The sequence below is a fragment of the Thamnophis elegans genome, chromosome 5 (assembly GCF_009769535.1).
Source record: "Thamnophis elegans isolate rThaEle1 chromosome 5, rThaEle1.pri, whole genome shotgun sequence".
Lineage (NCBI taxonomy): Eukaryota > Metazoa > Chordata > Lepidosauria > Squamata > Colubridae > Thamnophis > Thamnophis elegans.
The window spans coordinates 1056278-1079021 of NC_045545.1; the positions used below are offsets into that span (position 1 = coordinate 1056278).

The 22744-nt window shown below is 37.7% G+C and overlaps 1 protein-coding gene across 1 annotated transcript in view; it reads left to right on the forward strand.

The window, feature by feature from the left end:
* NEK7 (NIMA related kinase 7) overlaps positions 1–22744 on the forward strand; it is a 64555-nt gene that overhangs the window by 12634 nt on the left and 29177 nt on the right. Inside the window, exons 3-5 of the mRNA XM_032217583.1 lie at positions 594–734; positions 15356–15418; positions 17950–18060. Coding sequence (XP_032073474.1) covers positions 594–734; positions 15356–15418; positions 17950–18060 — 315 coding nt within the window. The remainder of the gene's footprint in view (positions 1–593; positions 735–15355; positions 15419–17949; positions 18061–22744) is intronic.

The window sequence follows — 22744 nt, forward strand, 5'->3', positions numbered from 1 at the left end:
TTAATGAGAACTTACTACTTCATATGGCACCTTATTGTATTGGCTAACATTTTTACCCAAAGGGCTGAAAAAGACTGACTTGAGGTTATCCAGTGAACTCCATGATTGATTTGGAACTTGCGCTCCCTTTCCCCGATTCCCTGTTCAGAACCTTAATCCTGGACTTCGAAGACAAAAGCTAGTTTCTTAAATTGAACCGGGAAATCTGTTGTAACTATCAAACCTTCCCTTGTTAACACAGACGTCTTTGTCAGTTTTAAGAATATAGCAGATATTGTAGATCTTTAAGTGGAAAATTACTGACACTTAGAATTCATTTTTAAAATCAGATATATTATCTCAAGTTTGTATAATATTCCCATTTCTCAAGTGAGCATTTCAAACAAACACTGCTTGGTGTTTTTCAAGCACCCACTTCAGTATAGCTGCCAATAAAGAGTATTTCCTTGTTCCTGCCACTGCATGCAACTTTATTTTTTCATGAATATCTCCTTTCACATTTATTTTTCTGGAGTTAATATTCAGAACAGCTGGCTCCACTGGAGATAAAAGAAAGTTTACTTAATCGTTTGTTTTTGTTTCTTGGACTGCAGAAAGCCTTACGACCTGACATGGGCTACAATACTTTAGCCAATTTTCGGATAGAAAAGAAGATTGGCCGTGGACAGTTCAGTGAAGTCTACAGAGCTACATGCTTGTTGGATGGTGTGCCAGTAGCTTTAAAAAAAGTGCAGGTAAGCATCTTTAGGAAGTGAAAAACACCTGTGTCAATTCTGATATAGTTGCTTTCATGTATAAATTTAATTATTCTTTCCAAACGTTATCACTTAGACTCTGTTCTGACTGAGGAACTTCAAATGCTTCATAACAGTAAAATAAATAAATACATTTTAGGTTGCTGAAACAGTGGTGTGATAGAATCATAAAATGATACCAGCAAAGGCCTTCCATTTTTAAGAAGCAGTTAGGTTCCCAGCATTAAATATGTCCCCATCTAACACTCATCACATTTCATAATGGAAGTAACTAAAATCGCACTGAACTATGGAACTTTTCCAGGCTCATCCTGCCACAAAATAAATAGATACAGCTGCTTTAAAAGCCATGTCTGGGCTCCTGCTTGTTCAAAGCAAGAATCTGAAGCGTTAGAGATGCCTAGAAATTATATCTCAGCTCAACATTATGTACAACCGTTGTGAGACGTTCTACCTGCAATGAGAACATTTTATTACTCCTCTGTTCATTGTGGGGCTGGAGCTGCCTAGAAAACTTGCTTTAATTCTCACTAACATTGCTTAGAAAATGAGATCTAATTAATGCTGGTAGCTGATAATGACTGGCAATGAATAGTATTACTAGCTATTGCTGTGAAATGAATAGAAAAAAGGCATAAGAGTTCTAGAATCTTCTTACCCTAAAGCCAGGCTATGGACTCAAATAAGTTTCAGTTTCAGTTTAATAAAATTTGTATGCCGCCCACTCCCATTGGGACTCTGGGCGGCTCACAAGCAAGATAAAAAGCATTTAAAAAAATTTAAGAGAAGATACAAGAAATTGTACCCTTCCACACTGTTGTCTGAGTTTCTGCTGATAACCATGGTGTTTTGTGGTGCTAAGGCATTGGCGTCAATAAAACTTTTTCCAACATATTTACAGTTGCAGGTTAAAGTGAATGAGGCAAGATTTGTAGAGAATCAAGTCTAAGATTGTTAGAACAGGTTCTTCCACTACCAAATAGGTAGATAAAGGTGTCCGGAATTAAACCTTTTCTCCTAGATAAGAATACTTGGAAATGTAGGTTAAGAGGGAGAACAAAAGCACAATGATTCCCAGTCCCTTTTCCAACTTTTAGGTTGCTTTTTCCACCCTTTCTACTTAATATTTACAAAGTATTGTCAGTGTTTCCTTTCTTTGTACTAATTTTTTTCTAAGCCCCCTGTGCTGTCATGTGGTATATCACATGAGGTGGTGCAGTGGTTAGAGTGCAGCACTGCAGGCTACTTCAGCTGTTCAAATCTCACCGGCTCAAGGTCGACTCAGCCTTCCATCCTTCCGAGGTGGGTGAAATGAGGACTCAGATTGTTGTTGGGGGCGATATGCTGACTCTGTAAACCGCTTAGAGAGGGCTCAAAGCCCTATGAAGCGGTATATAAGTCTAACTGCTATTGCTATGACAGATCATGATAGAATTTGGACAGGATGGTTATATAGCTTAATCTCACTGTTTTTCTAGGCCAGTTTATTTCACAAAGGCTATTCACTTCTTAAATGGAATTGTTAGCCCAATGTTCATCAGGAAGTCTGAAGATCAATAGTGTTCTTAAAGCTTAATTCTTAATCATTTGGGGGTAGGTCATATTTCAAAGTCTCTTTCTCCCCTCCCTTCCTTTTTTAAAGTTGCCTGACCAAGTTAAATAAACCCTTTTACTGAGTTGTAACAGAAAATGGCGAAGAGGAGAAAGCAGGGGTACAATAGTGTTAAATCATCCCATAAATGAGTCAAAAACAGAACTGCCAAAGTCAACTCAGTGTTGTATGTTTACTAAACTATTTTTAAGTTTAGGAGCTTAGCAGGATTGTGAATTGCCCAGTAATAACAGCAGCAGCAAAACAATTTTTTTTTTAAAAAAAGATGTGTTGCTCTCTGTCTACTGCGGCAATTTTTAGTATGCTTGGTTCTACCCCCGAACTTTGCCAGCAACTGCCTTGTAGTTTATATCCTAGGGAATTTAGTGTTTTCTTCCATTTAATTCCACGTTTTTCTCAGAAGGTGCAAACTAAGGGTTGCTTTTATCCTGGAGCAAGATTAATTATTTATTTTATGTTGTCAGAGAATTGCCTTTTGAGGATTGCATTGATCTTAAGAAAGGTAATCATAATTTCATAAAGTTAATGCCCCACCGTTTTATTTTAATGTACGGCAACTATGTTATGGTTTATGCATTTCTAGCAGTTCCAAGGGAGTTTGCTACACCATTTTACATTCCTATTAGGTTGTGCCACCTTCCTTAAAAAACCTAATTAATATTGTTTAATTTTAAGATTCTAATACTTACATTGTTAAAGATTGGATTGTAACCTGTACATTCTAACAAAAAGGCCATTGCTCTTTGAAATTAAATACCTGTAACTTTACAGGAGTATAATTGCTTCTATGTAAGGTCTTTCCAAACCATGTATCTATAGATTAATTGGTGTACATTCTATGTCTTCAATAGTTTGAGATTTAAATGAGCTCGTTGGATTAAGAGAAATAAATTCTGGATTTGAAAATCAAGTTGACTGTGCATTTTAGCCTTTTTAGAACTACGTCTAACTACAGCACAATGTGTTGCTTCTTTGTCTAACTAATCTACTGTATACCTACTATGTAAATAGCAAGGAGTTACCTTTTCATTCCCTGAAATACTGCCATGTTACTTTGCAATATGAAGCTTCTAGATATCTTCTTTGGCTATTGACCTCATATGCTCACTCTCACTTTTCTTTTCATAGAGAGGTTGCCATTTAACTTCTCTTATGCTCTTCCCTCAGTGCATTAAGACTGTTTGGAGGTCTATGCAGAGGTTTATGCAGATGCTAAAATCTGGAAATATCTACCTAACGTTATTATGAATATGGGTTGGTGAAATGGCTCATTTGCTTCTAACTTGGTTGATTTAATTGTTTTCATTTTAAAAAATATGAAGGTATATAATAATCAGTAGCTCAGTGTTTCTCAACCTTGGCCACTTGAAGATGTCCGGACTTCAACTCCCAGAATGCTGGCTGGGGAATTCTGGGAGTTGAAGTCCGGACATCTTCAAGTGGCCAAGGTTGAGAAACACTGCGTCTAGCAGCATTTTCTCTGGAGTTTGGCTTTTAAGAGCCTTGCACGGTAAAATATACACAAAAATTACCTCAAACAGGAAAATATCTGTATAGTTTTATTATTACATAGAATCAGGGGTGGGTTTCAGGCGGTTCGCGGTGGTCCCCGCGAACCGGTTGGTCGGCGAACCCGGAAGTAAGTAACTTCCGGGAACGCCGAAGGATCCGCCCGCCCGCCCGCGTTTCTTACCCGGTTTTGACGAGTTCTGCGCTTCCACGCATGCGCAGAACGCATACAGCGCCTGCACGATCCTCCAGGAGCAGCTGGAGCATCGCACAGGCGCTAGTACGCATGCGTGCACTGCCTGTGTGCACGAGGACGCCGCCGGCCCCGTTCCAACCAAACCGGTTGGAACGTGGTGAGAAACCCCACCCCTGCATAGAATGCAGTATTGCAGGCTAATTCTGTTGACTGCCAGCAGTGATTCTCACCAATTCAATTGACTCAGCCTTCTATCCTTCTGAGGTCGGTAAAATGAGGAACCAGGTTGCTGGGGAAAATATTCTGGCACTGTAAACTCCTTAGAGACACTTAGAGTACATGAGTAAGCCATTCCTCATGATAAATTTCCCCTTTTTTTCTTTGTTTCCTCTGGTTCATTAGCTATTTTTTTTCCATACAAACCTATACTAAAATAGTTTTCCTCTCTGAATCACTTCAGGAATGTAAAAAGAATTAACTTTCTGTTTTTCACAAATCCCCATAGTCACATTACTCAAGATTCTTATCATTAATGTTTTATGGGCCTAGGAAATGTTATTCCACACTGGAGAGATAATGAAACAAATATTCAATCATCAGATTATATTCTTACATGAAATTGTGTTGATTTTTACAAGCTCTCCGTCTTTTGCCCCCTTTATGATTTTTAGATAGTTTTAAGTTTGGCTTTTAAACTGATGCAGAAAATTATAGCAAAGGATGATACTTATTTTAAAGTTGTCAAGATTAACTTCAAAGTATTTGAAACTCCTTTTTAGCTGATGAAGAGGCAAGAAAAGTGAATGCATTTGGCTGGTCAATAGGTTGGGATAATTAGAATCTCTGGTGAAACTAGGAATGTAGTCTTACTAATAATGTTTAACGGGATCTTCTACAGTAAATCAACCAACTTCTCTTAAAATAGTAATCTGACCTTTGGAATTATCCCAAGGCAATCAATTTAATCGGTCCAAGATGCTGTGTGTTGCTTGGACAAACCTAAAAAAAAAAAATCTGCTCAAAATTCTTTTAATTTCCACATGTCCAATATGATTATTTTAGTTTTATTATTCAGTCCATTACTGCTAACACGTACCTATTTCTTACTTCTATCACATAGCTCCCTCCTTTAAACCTGATGAGTCAAAAATACTGAAAATAGCATGAGAGAGGCAACAATGGAATATGGCTTCAGTTTTTGAAAAATAACATTTTTAAAAAAATATTCTTGGTTTTTGAAAAGTAATATTCTTCTGCTTCCCAGTTTTTATGAGCATCTCTTAATGCATAAGACACAGTTTATTGGGATTAGTGCTCACTGGCTTACATTCTTCAAACAGGCTGTTCACGTTGATCAAAATCCTAATATCCCAGCAACTGAACAAATCATAAGTTCTTCATCAGAAATAGGAGTGTCCTCTCTGTGAGGCTAAACAAATTGCATTTAAGCGCATGAAAGTAATTTATCTATGTTTCACCATCACAAATAAAGCCACGGCGGCTTGGAGATTAATTGTAATTAAAAATGATTTGTGGTTTTGCCAAAAACAATACCTCTCCTTCCCCCAGCTGCTTGTAGTATAACAGTATAAGCATTCATTTGTGCTTTTAATTGCTTTTAAATAGCTTCTACCCATGCTTGGTTTGCGGCTGATTCGTATTAGGACTCCTAAAGGATGGGGAAGTTTTTCCAACTTTGTGTGAACAAACTCAGCCGCAGAAGTAAGATCTCTCAGGTTCACAAAGCTGGAATCTGGGAAGATGTTGAAGCTGCTGGAAAAGTCGGAAGTGACCTGGAAGCGATGAAGGGGGCAAGTCCAGAGGCCAGAGCGAGAGCCTAAAGTCATAATTGAAGTGACAGGCTGAATAGAGTCATTCTGCAACCTCCAGAGGAGGCTCTGGGAAACAGATCCCCAGGAGAAGTTTCAAACCTTTCCTGCACCCCAGGCTGAGGCATAAAACTCCCCTGCGTGTAGCAAAGTCGAGGTCACACCATTATTTTCTGACAATTCTGTTGTTACGAGGCAGATGAAAGTGCTGAGGAGACAAGATTTAAAGCAGTGTTTCTCAACCTTGGCGACTTTAAGTCCTGTGGACTTCAACTCCCAGAATTCCCCAGCCAGCACAGCTGGCTGGGGGATTCTGGGAGTTGAAGTCCATAGGACTTAAAGTCGCCAAGGTTGAGAAACACTGATTTAAAGCCCCACAAAGTGTTTCTTGCTCTGCTGATGAGGTTTCACTCGGGCGGTCAGTGAGTCTCAGCTTTTAATATTAAATCATTACAAATCATATGGGCCCTTCCGGGGTCCCATTAAGATACAAATAAAACATTTTAAGGAGAAGGAAATGTATATTTAGACAGGAATGTTGTTTTTTTTCATTTGTTAGTCATGGTAAGGTTTGAGAAGAGAAATGCAATACAGGTACTCCTTGACTTACAGCCGCAACTGAGCCCAAAATTTATGTTGCTACGTGAGAAATTGGTTAAGTGAGTTTTCCTTTTTCTTTTGTGTACGACTTTTATGGCCGTATTTGTTAAATGAATCACTGCAGTTGTTAAATTAGAAACACTGTGGTTAAGTGAACCTGGCTTTTCCCTTGGCTTCTCAGAAGGTCTCAGAAGGGCTTCTCAGAAGGTCACAAAAAGAGAGCACAACTGTCACATAAATGTGAACCAATGGTCATAAGTGGTCATAAGTGTGAAAAATGGCCATAGGTCACTTTTTTCAGTGCCGTTGTAACTTCAAATGCTCACTGTTGTGGCCTAGCAGGAGCCGTTGGAGCTGCCACCAGAATCCAACAGCGAGGGGCCCTATGAGTCGGCTCTGGAGGATGTGGAGGACCCTGGACAGGGTTCCGACTCCGAGCAGGGCACAGAGAGGCTGGTTGGCCACCAGGTGGCGCCTGAGCCTTGGACCAGTGGGGAGGAGACAAGGGAGAGTGAGCCGGATGTCAGCAGTGAGTTGTTCCTGGATACCCGGCACCGGAGACCTAATAGGCGTAAGGAACAATTATGCAGTTACAGGAGGTGATTGCACTCAGCTGGTGGTCATTAGGCTCCTCTCCAGACTATAAAAGGACTGCTTGTGCACATGCCCCTCTTGCAGAAGTCAACGCAGGAACTAATGTCGGAGAACATTATTGTGAGCTTGGCAGGCTGGATTGCTGCCAAGCCTTATCTGTGCTGGTTTGCTGCCAAGGACCTGTCTGTCTGTTAATTAAATGCCGTAACTTATCTTTGGCTCGGAGTGTGCTTTGGTGTGGGACGAGGGTGGTCAGAACAGGTCACTAAACAAACCGTTGTAAATCAAGGACTACTTATAATACTCAGATTGGGTCCTCTAACATTCTCCTGGGACACGTATATTTGCCTTCATTCATACAACAACACTGTTCTCAATGCAGTTGTATTTGTAGAATGATGGGTGAACGATACAGTAATAGCTTTGTCTATAGGAACAGTCTTCTATAATAGCAATAGCACTTAAGACTTATATACCGCTTCATAGTTCTTTTACAGCCCTCTCTAAATGGTTTACAGAGTCAGCTGTTGCCCCCAACAACTGGGTCCTCATTTTACCCAACCTTGGGAAGCTGGAAGACCGAGTCAACCTTGAATCACTCACGTTCAAACTGCTGGCAGTCAGCAGAATTAGCCTGCAATTCTGCATTCTAACCATTGCACCACCAAGCTTCCTACACCCCCCCCCCCAAATGATTCAAATAATCAGAGAAGGGAAACCTGTTTAGAAAGCAACTTGAGTTTAGTTCTTAAGCCCAAATCTTTCCAGTTGTTGATCCTAGGAAAGGCTGAGTACCTTTGCCTTAGTAATCAGTTGCATGAAAAATGACATTTGAATTTCATGTTTTCCACTTTTCGGTGCCGCCTAAGGACTAGAAAAAGAGAAGAGCAAGAAGAGGGGGACAAGCACCCTCTTTTTGTGCTTATTTTCTAATGACATTTTTATTTAATTTTTATTCTGCCTCGGTTTGGTCAATGAGATCACATTCAATACTTCCTTTTCCTATTTTTCTCACAACAACCCTGTGATATAGCTTGTGTTCAGAGAGAATAATTGGCTCAAATAGCAATAGCAATAGCAGTTAGACTTATATACCGCTTCATAGGGCTTTCAGCCCTCTCAAAGCGGTTTACAGAGTCAGCATATCGCCCCCCACAGTCTGGGTCCTCATTTCACCCACCTCGGAAGGATGGAAGGCTGAGTCGACCTTGAGCCGGTGAGATTTGAACCGCCAAACTGCAGATAACAGTCAGCTGAAGTGGCCTGCAGTACTGCACCCTAACCACTGCGCCACCTCGGCTCAAAATCAATCAGCTGTGCCTAGAAAAAGGACTAGAACTTCTCTCTAATAAAGAGATTCTAGTATCCTTCATATCAAATGTATGTAATCAATATATTGATAAAACCTCATCTTGACTTTGTAATTTTATAGAGTGGGGAGAGAACCAAGCGCAGAATGATAATAATACCGCCAATGATTAGGCTTGTCCATTCAGATAGCAGCAGAACCATAAAATAGTGCTCCTAACTCCCAGTACCATCACGTGGGTCTAGAATGTCATGGCCAAAATATTTGAAAAACCCTATGACAGCAAGACAAGGATGGGCATTCTCTTCCCACCCAGATTCCTTCATCCAAATCTCAAGTTGTCCATGAAAACAACCAGTGCCATTTCTATCACCCTAAACCCGTGCCTGAATCCGAGTGTCCCCTTGCAATTGTATAACTTTTATCCTCAAAAACCTTCCCACAAAGGGAAGGTTGAAGACAGGATGGTAGCTCACAAGTCAAAATGGATTTAGGCAGGTCTCTTGAACAGCAGTTGGACTAGCAAATGCCTCCTTCAAAGCTGCTGAAACTGTCTCCTCCCTCAAAGTCATGTTGCCTATCACCTGGCTTCAGCTACCTGTGTCTATATTTATCATCTTAACAGGAGTTTAATCTACCTGTGGCAAAGCCCACTCACAAAGAGGCCTGTCCGTCTCCTCAAATTCAAAGTCTCCCCCTCCCCCACAAACACTGGAAGATGCCTCTGTCACCTTATCAAGTTCTATCTACCTGGCTTTTTACTATTTTTTCCCATGAAGTAGTCAAGTTACACAAATCAGGTCTTTCCACCCAACATTTCCTTAAGGGTTTAACAAGAATGGATTGATGAATAATTTCACAAAGAAGAGATTAAACTCAGACAGAACGGATAGATGATTCTATAACCACCCCTCTAATGAGATCAAGCAGTTGGAAGGAAAAGGTGTTGTATGTATGGGGGATACACAATAGCAGCAACCCTAACCCTAATCAGTCCCCGATTCAATCTCGGAAGTATGGCCTCAACGTTCAACAACTTGCAGAATAGTAGTCCCCCTCCCAACTCTTGGACTCACAGCTTGCAATTTCTACTCCTGTCTTAGGGTCGTGATTTTTAAGCAACCAACCCCCAAGGTCATGACTTTTGAAAGTACCACTTAAAACCTAGCCCAGCAGAGCTCACTGAATACTGCTGCCTCATTAGCTTGCCAGATTTTGGTGAACACACCGAGGCTGCCCTCTTGTGTTCAACTTCATTGCAGATGAAACTAGACTTACTACAAAGAGGCTGGGCGATCAGAAGCATCGATATAAGCCTAGAGCACTCAGTATTTTGGATATCTGATTCAAAACAAACCAAGACAGTGTAGGTGACCTGAAGTATAGAACGATGCCAACTTTCTAACCTCTCCTACCTGGGACTGGCTCATCCCTATCTTCTACTATACTCTTCCTTTCCCATTGTTTCCATCATCCTCAATCCCTGTCTCCCTAGCCTCCTTCATAATCCAACAGTGCCAGATACAACACCCAACTAGGGTTCAGCTGCAACTAAAAAACCCCAAATCTGACTACCTCACCTGCTACCACTAACCTTCCCAAATCCATCCTTTATCTCTTCCCTCATTGAGCTGACTCTCAGCCATTTAGGTGGGTGGGGTGTGAGGGCCCCCCTGTCTATTCTTACCCTCCAATTTGCTGACTCTCATCCCAAGAGCAAGCAAGGCTGTCTCTGCTCTTTTTGGCTTCCCTCTTCATTTAGTATCACTGCCTCTGTTGCTTATCCCAATAGATTATAGGCACTAAAAGCCAAGGTGTTTATGCAGGAACTATTCCAGTTGATAGGAACCTTAGTACGCCTAGTACATAAATAGCAAATTTGTATGCAGCAGAGCACATGTCTTGCTGTGGAAAGAGAGTTGCATGCATGGAAGCAATTCACAGACTTTTCCAGTTAGAGGGTCCTTAGCACCTCCCTTTCCCACCACTATGGAAAACTCGGATAATCAAAGAATTATTGTAAGATAAACATTAAAAGGGGCCCATTTTTTTTCTGCCTAACATTTATGTACAATCATTAGAACAAAAGAATTGTAGTGGGCTAATAAGAACCCAATTTCCCCTCAGTCTGGATGGAAGCATCATTTAGTAATGATAATTCAGATACCGATAGGATCTAATATTCATGCTATCTAAATGGGGGAAAATCACTGAAAAAATTCACTCTTTTTAAACTAAACCTAAATTTGATTAATTCAAGCTCGAAAGATCTATCAAAAGTACTAAACCTTGGACAACCTGGTTTTTATGTCTCCCTATAAGGAATGGGATGATGTCTTATTTTGGAAAAATATCCAAGGTACCGAATCGAAACACACAAACATACTTTGCAAAATCTTTCTATGTCCATTGTTTTCTATACTCTTATTTCAACTGTACATTGTTCTCCATTCTTTATTTTATTATTATACTCTATAATTCTGTGCTATATATACAATTTCTATTATACTGTTACTATTAACCAGTATATAACAGTGTTTTAACTTTTGCAAACCCTGGTTTGTCTTAATTTCCCTAATGTCTTCTGTTTTTCTTTTTTACTGATGGGCAGTAGATGAAGCAGTGGCTCCTTCCCAATGTTGGGTTTGGCTTGGCTACACCTCTTTATCTTCCTCTAGACCAGTGTTTCTCAACCTTGGCAACTTGAAGATGTCTGGACTTCAACTCCCAGAATTCCCCAGCCAGCGAATGCGGGCTGGGGAATTCTGGGAGTTGAAGTCCAGACATCTTCAAGTTGCCAAGGTTGAGAAACACTGCTCTAAACCTTTCAGTCGCCTGTATGTGAGTTGGGCGGCCATATAGATAAGAAATAAATAAAATAAACTCCTTTTACCTGCTTTCTCTGAGTGTCGGTGCAACATCTCCTCCAACATCTGCTTCAAGGCTGTAGCTTTTATAAGCCATTCTGACATGCTGAGGAGAAGGTTCAGATAAGAGGGATGGGTAGCACAGATGCCTGCAGTTTTCGTAGCATCATATGGGGATTTATTGTGGGCATTCTGCAAGATGCTTTTTGCCTTTTTAGTAATTTACCTTTTATGAACTGATGGTGCATCACTATCGCTTTCAAGTTGGGAAGATGAAATTAAGATTGTTGTACTTTGCAAAGAAAAGTTCCTTTTTCAGGGTATCCCCCCCATACTCTATTTGTAAAATCCATGTTGTATAATTTATACAACATAAGATTTAGATGTTAAACCAAATAAAATAATTTGTTCAGTTTATATTGCATCACGGTTTTGAAAGGGAGAAAGTTTCTGGAGTAAATGCAAGACCCCTTAGAAATCATATATGTATTAATAGATGATAATCAAATATTCATTGATCTCCTGTTTTACTTTAATGCTTGATATAATTAAGCACTAACCCGTTAAACATTATTTAATATTGCAAAGCAGATTACTGTTTCTTTCTAACTTTTTTTCACTCTTCGGACATTATGATTATGAATTGAGTTCTTGGGTGTCCTTCCTTTAAAAGGATGTCCTGTGCCTAATTGATTTTTTATTTTAGGTAAAGCGATTATGTGATCCATTATGTTATGGATACTAGTTCAAAATGAATTAGGATTTGCCACTTCTGTTTTCCTAACCAAAAGAAGAATGAGAGTGACTGTTCAAGAATATGGGCTGGAAGAGAGTAGTTTTATATATCATCAGTGGCATTTTCCTACCAGAAGCTACTGAGAGTTCTCAGGAACTTCAGACCTTTTATTACTTAGTTGGGGTTGTTCAGAAGTTGCCTCACGGAGAAAATAAAATTTCAACTTCAGAAAGCTGTTGGAAGCTTCTCTTAGATCCTTCCACCCATTCAGTATTCATTGACTTTATTTGAACAAATCTAACTTCCCATGTTTTTTAAAGAGTTGGATCAAGAAGCTAGAGAGAAAATTTGAAAAAGCGAGGATCAGATGCGAAATGCTCAGTAGAGGTTTCTTCTTGGCAAACGATAGTGATGTGTGCCCATTAGGTCTTGTCAGAGGCAGTCAGAACTTTGAAATCTGGGCATATGTGCCCAATCTTGGAATTTTGGTGCCGAAGTGTTGTAAGGCAAAATATTTTGCATTCTTTTGTAGTCTAAAGCCTACAGTAACTACAGGTCCTGTATGTGCTCCCTTGTAAACCTGGAATTTACATCTATACTTCTACGTTTTTCATCTACATTAACCTCCTTTACAGTATGCATTAAAAAAAACAACACCCTGAATATACACCCTCTTTCCATTTGTCAAGTTTTCATCTTCACATTCCATTTGGCTGACATATCCTACTATTGTACTGCAATATTACTCAGTCTCCTTTCTGAGTCATAACTTCCAAATTAGAGGTTTCTACCATAATAGACTTTGTAATGTATGAAGGTGATAAATAAAATTCATTTTTTTTAAACAATTAGAATGGCTTATATGTATTTATAATACTTTCTGTTAGATGCACCAAGTTATTCAAGGGAAAAATAAGTAGGACAGTTGAATATTGAAGTGATGGCTAACCTTTTTCTCATTGTGTCCCAAAAGTGGGGGGAGCGCAGAGGAGTTATGCGAGTGTCCCACACCCATAATGCTATGAGCGCAGCCCCTGAGCGCATGTGCACGTGACCCCCACCCCCGGCTTTTGGCACACGATGGACCCAATTTTCACCCTCCCCAGACTCCAAAGGCTTTCTAGGAGCCCGAGGAGGGCGAAAACAGACTCCAACGTCCCCCTGGAGGCCCTCTGGAGCGCAAAAAAATGGGCCTATGGGCAAACTGGAAGTCACCACTAGGGAGGAATGTGTGATTGAATATTATCTGGATCCCTAGAAGGGAGAGGAGGGTCTACTCCAGAGGAAGAAGAGGGAATTCTTTGGATAGGTTTGTGTGACAGAAAGAGGGTGAAGATAACCAGTTCCAAGAATATGCTTCCTGGAGATAATAGTCTGCTTTCCTTTGGCAAGAATCTATTTGTAGGTGTGGAACAATAAACAAATCTTCTTGGAAGTGTTTCTCTGTGTCTTTCTTGATTGTTGATGGAACCTGACAAGAATCTTTGGCAATGAAAAATTACGATGTAAGGAGAACACTAAATGTGTCAGTGCTATTTTTAAAAAGAACTTAAGGATCCTTAAATGTTATGAGCATTTTTATAATTTATTCATACACTAAAATAGTAAAATGAATTAGATGGTCCTGTGCAGAAACTAATTATGAAGACGCTTGGATTTCTAGGCTCTTCATTAAAGCAATAGGGAGAGGAAAGGAAATATTTGGATTTTTTAAATAAAAGCTACAGGGTGTTTTTTGTTTGTTCTATCAAATTAAAAAAATATATGAATATTTCCTCATTTTTAAAAGTACCATATCAGGTCATTAAGATGAGAAGGAAGTTGGTCTATATTTGGAATTTTCACACTAAATCAAATTAACAAGTGAAAGGTTAGAAAGGTTCTTCTTAATATTGTACAGTTATATTTTCCGAAAGAAGTAAAAAATAGTAGAATCAGAAATGAAAATTGATTATGAAGTGCTTCATGTGGTAAAATGAGTATTTTAAGCTTTGGTTTAACCCACCTCTGTCAATTAGTGCTCCCTATATTTCTTAAAAACATGTTTGTTTTAATGTGGTGTTGTTTACTGATGTTTTAATGTTACAATTTTTGTCTGCTTGCTTTTCCTAAAGTAGGAAAAAATGAAACAATATCATTTTTAAATAAATTCATTTATAACAAAAAATTAAAAATACTCAAAGTAAATTCAGACAGGTTTATAATTATTATCTTAGGAAAGAGTGATTTTTAATGTTTAAAGTGAACATGCTTTTTATGAACAAACCAATGTAGTTAATAAATGAAGTTACAATAATGCTGAAAACGAGTTGCATATTTTGCATTTCCTCCCACATTTCTAGGTTTTTTACATTTATATTAAAACAATACATTTCTAATCATTACCATAAAAGTTAGTTTTAGACCAGGAATGGGTAAATTACCCTCAGAGCTGCATAATATCATAATTGGCAGCATAATTTCTGTGATTTTGGATAAAAACACATAAAAAAGCAGTATTAGCACTGGGTGCTCTTAATGTAGTTTAAACACAAACCCAAGAAGTAGAAAAAATATGACTCCATACAGATGTACGAGAATTGAATTTTTCCAAGTGTTTAGTCTCTCTTGTTTTGCCCAAAGTCGGTAGATGCCACCGCTGCCTTTGACCCTTATTTACAGGGGGCTTGGAGTCAATCTTAAAAGAATTCCTTACATGAAATAAGATCATTGAAAACCAGCTGCAGAATGATGTCACTATTTTATAACCCCAAATGCTTTTACAACACGAATGTCACATTTCATACTTCGTTGCCTGACAGTGTTTCTGAAATGTCAGGCAACTGAGATACGCTCATTTTCCCAATTAAAATTCAAGGCACTTCCCTTAATGATTTTGGAAAGTTTACACTGGCGGTATATAGAGCTTCTTGCGACAGAACGCAATGTGAGCTTCTGAACATCCCTCATGAATGGGAAGAGATGATAGAGCCCTGACGCCAGGATTTTCCTCCTAAGAACGTGTGTTTTTTGCTGCATCACTGTGGTTGAATGATCCATTCATTCAGAAATGCTGGGCAGAATAATTCACCCCTCCTGCTGGGAAGGAGGCAGAGCTGGAACAGCAATTCATGCTGAGGTGCTGCAGAGATTTCTGCTGTCTCACGAATTTGTATCTTGGGCTTTCATGGGGCTTTAATTTAATTTATGTAATGTATATCTCATGGCTCACTACTTGAGAATTTGTTCTTATTGGAACGGGTTGCTCTTATCTTGCATGTTTTCAGTTTAAGAGAAAGCATTGAACGCATTATTTCTTGTAAATGTATTATCACTTAGTAATTTTTTCCCCTTTATTTTCTTTAAAAGATATTTGATTTAATGGATGCAAAGGCACGTGCGGACTGTATTAAGGAAATTGATCTTCTTAAGGTAATTTTTCTTTTCTTTTCTGGAATGAATATACTCCGGCATTACAATTTTGATAATAAGGATGTAGGTAATTTTGTGCATGTTATCACATATGAGTAGCAAGCTATCTTAGCTTAGAGCTTCACTGAATAGTCAGTTTGAATTACAATTTAATGTCAGATTCACATTCATCTGTGGAATTTGGCGCAGACTAAATCTGGCCTTTTCATTCTCCTTTTCTGGGGAAAGGAGAATGAATCATGGAAAAGCACCAAAGAGCTTCCAGCTACTTTAAACTGTGACTAAACAGGTCTTTCCTACCCATCTTACAGTACACCTGATATACTTGATGAAGTGAGTCATAGTTTAAAGACTTCATTCAATAATAAATTGATCCAACCTTTAATTCAAAGATCTTATATGAATTTTTGTTGTTTTTCTCTATAGACTAATTTGGCTCTCCATCTAGAAATTAATTTAAATATGTACATTTTATAAATTAAGGGGGTCTCAACTCCACATAGATTATAAGCTATATTTTAAGTTAAAATATAACTTAAGTTTTATTTTAAGTTACCTATAATTTTAAATAGGATCAGTTGTTCACCCATGGGTTATAGAGTTCTTTTTTTTTTTTAACATGCTACCTTTCTCTACCGCCTTCCTTTACTTTGAAATGTATTTGTTATATGGATAGTGATAAAGGCATAAAGTCATTTTCCAAGGAATGTAAACATATTCACAGAAAGGAAAATACATAGCAGAGAATATTTGTATATATTGTATTGCTCTTGAATCAATTACTCTATTTTTTGTTGTCAAACCTTGTAAAGTAATAGGTTCCCATTTTGCTTTATTTTTAAAATGTTTCTAAAATCTGCCTAATAGCAGATAGTGTTTGCCATATTTCGCTTGTTTTAAAAATCTTTATTATAACATATGATTTTAAATATTAGGTATGTAACCTATGTTTTAGTTATTATATTTGCAACTTTTATTCACGCAGATATTTATTTACAGACCATGCAAGTTATGGCACACTTCCCCCAGGCTACACATGGTTCATTGAAATTTTGGTGGCTAGGTCACTTCCCCATGGTCACATGATCACATTTTGGATGCTCAGCAATTGACCATATTCATGACTATTTGCAGCGTTTGAGGGTCATGTGTTCACAATTCACAATCCCCCTCCTTTTTTTGGCCCAAAACTGGCATTTACTTTAATTTTTAACAAAAAAATTACCAATTTTCAGACAATGGATATGTTTAACAACCCACCACAAAAAAGATTGTAAAATTGGGTATAGTTCTGTGGTAACTGACTTAACAATCAGCATGACTTATATCCATAATTCTGGGATCAATTGCAGTCATGAGTCTGTCTGTACAAGTGTATATTAACCTGTTCATAATTTTACCTTTTCAAAAGTTTATTCTGCAGCGTGCTTGAGATGATGCATCAAACCTTTGCATTGGAAAAGCGAACATCTTTAGGTTTTAAATTATTTTATGTATTGTTTTACTTACAATGCTAACATTGAAAACAACAGCATTTGCTAGAATTCGTATTGGAATTGGCCATTTTTTTTAAAAAAAAATGCTAACATTCGGCATTGGCAAAGGGTAGATCATTGTATAGAGCAGGTTTCAGCATAGAGAAACCTATTTCCTAATTGTCGCTAAAAAGTTATTTGTATTCTATTGTGACTACATGAATACAGTCCCTGCGGGTTTCTTAAAGGCTTTCAAAAGTGCTTTGCCATTTGCCTTCTTCCTAGATCTGAGAGAAAATGAATGGGCCAAACTCATGAAGGGGCTTCGTGCCTAAAGCAGGACTAAAAGTCCTGGTTTCCAGCCCAGTACCTTTAACCACTATGCTAAGCTGGCTCTATAAATAAAACCTAACATTTAATTGTATTATTTTTTTTAAACAAAATGCAGTTTATATATTATAATAAACATTATACATATAATTACCAGTTAGCAATAGCAGTTAGACTTATATACCGCTTCATAGGGCTTTCAGCCCTCTCTAAGCGGTTTACAGAGTCAGCATATCGCCCCCAACAACAATCCGGGTCCTCATTTCACCCACCTCGGAAGGATGGAAGGCTGAATCAACCTTGAGCCGGTGAGATTTGAACAGCTGAACTGCAGAACTGCAGTCAGCTGAAGTAGCCTGCAGTGCTGCATTTAACCACTGCGCCACCTCGGCTCTCTTAATTAAAATTTAAACAGAAAATATGTTTAATTTTATAATAAAAGAGGAGAAGATCCTGAAAACTTGAGTTTGGTTTACTTTGGCTCCCTTAACAAGGATTGCACTGACTTGTAAGTTGGGGTTCTTCAAGTGTTTTGTTCTTTTTAAATCTGGTGAGTATGGAAAGAATGAATATGAGAGTAATGTTTTAATTATAAAATAGGAAAAGTTCTTTTCCGACTAAGGGAGATTTAAATGGCAGAGCATATATGTTATCATTTTTACTACTGGCTTATTGTATTTGTGAATAGTAGACTTTCTGTAGACTGAAATCTATTTGTCTTCTTAGCAACTGAACCACCCCAATGTTATCAAATATTATGCATCATTTATTGAAGATAATGAACTAAACATTGTGCTGGAATTAGCCGATGCTGGAGACCTTTCTAGGATGATAAAGGTATGAGTTTTTCTTGTTAGGAGGAGTTACACATAGTGATAAGGAGTAAATTTCATTCAGTCTAAAAAATAAAAATAATAGCTAATGTTGTATTCCATATAACAGGTATATGTACATCTTATCTAGTGAATTTAGACTTTTAGAATATAACCAACTGCCAAACATTATATCTTAATGTCAAATAAATTATGCAAGAAAATATAAATAAAAGAAAAACATAAATTATTCCCCAAATCGGACACATGAATAGTATAATTGGATTCCTGTTCCCTTCAGTTTTTACCCAGAATTCAATTATAAAAGCTAATTAGAACATGAACATGTGATAAATAAGAATGGGTCCACCAGATATATTTGTATTTGGGAAGAGTTGTGTCCTAGGAATAACACATGTTGCCTCCCAAAAGACGTGTCGATACTTTCCAGCAGTCAATCTCCAGTTTATTATTTGGAAGGTGTTGCTTACAAAAATTCTATAAGATTCTCTTCCTATTGTTTGGAAGTGGGGAAAAGATGAATTGGGAATCAGTATGGCAATTGATGAAAGGTTTTTAAAGCTATTTTTGGATTCTCTAAAGCAGAACTGGAATCGATACTTAGGCAAGCAGCCCATCATGACCTCTTCTTTCTCCACCTTTCTTATCCCCTCAATGTCCCTGGAGATTCTTAGTCATCCAGGCCATGGTTGCACCATAGAGGCATCTGGACGTTTCGCTTCTCATCCAAGAAGAATGGACGAGTCTTCAAAGAAATCAGAACTGAAGAAGCTTTTGGATGAGAAGTGAAACGGCATCAAAGAAAAACCAGAAAGCCAAGATTGCCTCTTGCTTTTTAAAAAAATAAAGTCTAAAATTCATTTTTCCAATTTGTATATTTAAGTAAATAACTATAAGAAGAGTGTATATATTATATATTTCACAGCTATACAATTTCTTTATTTCATTTCATCCTAATGTTTCTTCTACCTCAATAGCATTGATCTTCAGAGTACATTAGTGAACAATTAAATACAGTGTCTCATGTTTCTTGAAGTCCAATTTTATTTCGCTACTATACTTTGGAAATAGAAATTTATTTTGTATGTTCTTGGAAGAGAATACAATACATTTATTTATTTTTACTCTGAATAATGTTTCTTGCCAAAATGATAGTTTTAAGTTAAGCTAATTAATAATAGGATGCATAGATGGATAATGCTTTGGTAAATTAACCAAACTGAATGCATTTGCTTAAGTTATACTGTATGTTTTTCTCCTTTAAATGTGCTATGCATATTAATATAATCTGTCTACTTGTTTTTAATTTTGGCCTTTTTATTTGGCAGAAACAAGATATTAAATAGTTGCCTTGCTTTTAATTACTTTGCTTTAATATATATTCTTTTATTTGGATTCCGGTCATATAGTTAATAGTTTCCTTTGTAAAATGATAAACTAAAAATAATTTTATATAGTTTTACAGAATTACATATTACAGGAATTTTCCATAATATTCCACAATAGAGATGTTAGACTTCCTTTCCAATTTTTAGACAGAATCAGAATTGGAATGCTGATTTACTTTTAGTACGGTTACCTCTTAGATAGTTCTTCAGTGAAGAGAGTTTTGAATGTAATTATGTCCTTGTGTAAATCACAAGTTTGAATCTATGGTTAGTAAATTTACCAGTTAATGTTACAGTACTCAATTCTAATAATCCCCCTCCCCCCATGCTATTTTAATTCAGGTTTTATTCATGGTCAGATTTGACTCCCATCACCTCCCCCCAATTCTGTTCCATGGTATTTTCAGTTGCCTCGTAACATACACATCATGTTTTATGTAGTGAATTCAGATTTCCATTTGAAGTTAATGACAGCTTATCTGGCTATGTTTAAATATGCATAAGGTGTCATGGTATAGTAACATTTCCCTAGTTCTTGTGCTATGAATTTATGTTAGAAATATAAGAGGGAGGGAGGGAGGGAGGGAAGTGCAGTAAATGCATTTCCAGCTATTTTTAGTTGACAATTTGAGGAGAAAGGATATATAACACAATGGGAAAACAAGAATGCCTCTAAATGTACGTTGCTTATTATGTGAATAGAGAGAATCAATAATTAAACTCAAGATGCAGTAATTAAACTCAAGGTATTAATGGGCTTCTGTCCCTACTTTCATTAGATTCTTTTGGTGTATATTTAGCATGGAATTGTTGCTATCCATAGCACTGCACATTCTTTGAAAACAGTTGGAGGCCCTGCTGACTGCAGGCATCACACCTCTTGGCTATTCATTAAAGAGTCCAATCTCTGTTAGGCTGCTGGGAGGATCTGGAAAAAAAAAAAAGGTACTGTTTTAAGACTTGCCTGAACCGTAATGAGTGGATTTCGTAAATCAGTGGCATCCTTTTTCAAGCTTTCATTTTTTTTAAAATGATCAGCTGGAAAGTGCTATGCTTCCTTAGGATCAGAAAGTCCCTTTAAAAATAGACATAGGAACAAAGTGCTTTAAAAACATGGTAATAAATATTTATTATGTAATGCATTATGTCTATTTTACTAACATCAATAAGCTTATATAATTTGCACTATAGTTTCCAAGAAAGTCTTCTAATTTATAACTGTATGGCTTTAAAAAATATATGAAACTTTGCACTTGGCTACCTAAGGGAGAATAAGCAAACAGAATATTTTTTTTTTTGGGGGGGGAATCCATTAAGCAAACAAAACTCAGAAACAGTCTATATTAGAGGAAAAGGAGAAAAAGTGTAGAAATCAGGATATTCAGGTATGTCTTTCTATTGGTTTTTAAATATTCACAGCCCTCATATACCAAGCATCTTATCTTAATGAGCAAAACAGAATATGCTTGTGACTGTGTGCTATTATTATGCTGTTGAATAGGGATATGAAAAATGTACAAAAGAGATGCCTTGCAAGGCGCATTATATGAATGAAGCATTTTTTTTGAAGTATTAAAACAAAGCATATGGCTGTTTTGGCTGTTGTACCCTGGTTTTCTTTGTATGTGTACGCGCATGCATAATACCAGGAAAAATGTTGGTGGCACACACCAGTATACAAATACAGCATTCAGACAAAAGCTTTTGTGAAAGGGATGGAGTAATAACTTAAGATATATTTTTTTCTGGTGCATCTCTGGATTTTTATGTTTGTCACTTAATTAACCAGTACAATATAGTAACACAGGGTATCAATGGTGCAAAGGATTTGGATCTAGTCTCATGTTCTAGTTATAAAATATTAATGAAATGTGGACTTACTATGGCAGCTCTCCTTCTTAAGAGCATAATGGCCTAAAAAGATGAATCCAGTGGGGGGATTCAGCCAATTCGCACCTATTCGGGAGAATAGGTTGTTAGCTTTCTAAGCAGTTTGGAGAACCGGTGGTTGGAAGAAATCTTCTTTTGTTTTTTCCCACTTTACGGGGCTAATCCTGTAAGGAAGGCAGGAAGGAAACATTCTGGTGTTGTTTCTAGCCTCATCTTTATTGCCCTTCTTACAGAAACTACCTCTCCGGTTAACCCTCATTGCATTGTAATAGCTAAGTCAAAGCGCCTATCGACATGAGTGATGTTGAATTGGCCACGCCCACCCAGTCACATGACCACCTAGCCATGCCTACCCAACTGGTCATTAGGGCAGAGAACGGTTGTTAAATTATTTGAATTCCACCACTCGATGAATCCCTGATGGATCCTGAGTATGAGAAAACTTGACTTTCCCAACAGAGTTTTGATTTAATTATGGAATTCAGAAATGACACGGAGTAATATATAGGATCAGTTTGATGCAATTACTGTCACTAAATAGAATTCATTTGGCTTTTTTACGTAGCAAGAGGTTTGGGTGTGTGGTGATGTAATATAAAGTACTACCATTTGTTCAGCAACATTTGCCTTTACAATGACACTGGAAAAAGTGACTTATGACCGGTCCTTGCCTTATGACCATTGCAACATTCCTCCCAGTTACATGATCAAAATTTGGGTGCTTGGCAACTGCCATGCATTTACAACTGTTGCAGTATCCTGGGGTCATGTGATCACTATTTGTGGTCTTCCATCCAGTTTTTGATAAGCAAAGTTAATGGGGAAAACTGAATTCGCTTAATGACCGCATGTTTTACTTAACAATTTTAGTGATTTGCTTAACCACCATGGCAAAAAGGTGGCAACATCGGACTTGACCTATTGAACAACAGAAATTCTGTTGTTCTGCCGAGGTGGCGCAATGGTTAAATGCAGCTCTGCAGGCTACTTCAGCTGACTGCAATTCTGCAGTTCGGCTGTTCAAATCTCACCGGCTCAAGGTTGACTCAGCCTTCCATCCTTCCGAGGTGGGTGAAATGAGGACCCAAACTGTGGGGGCAATAATGCTGACTCTGTAAACCGCTTAGAGAGGGCTGAAAGCCATATGAAGCGGTATATAAGTCTAACTGCTATTGCTACTGCTATAAATTCTGTCCCCAGTTGTGGTCATAAGCCGAGGAATACCTTTAGTAAGATAATACTCAGAATACAGATGTGTGAAAACTCCAGCCAAGTGTGGGGAAACATAGCTTAAGAGCTTAGCTCACTTCTGTGTCAATACAAAGAAGAAATATTTTTCCAGTCCTATTGCATTGGCACATCACAGTCCAGTAAACTGTCTTGAGTGCTTAAGGGGTTCCTTTAATTTGA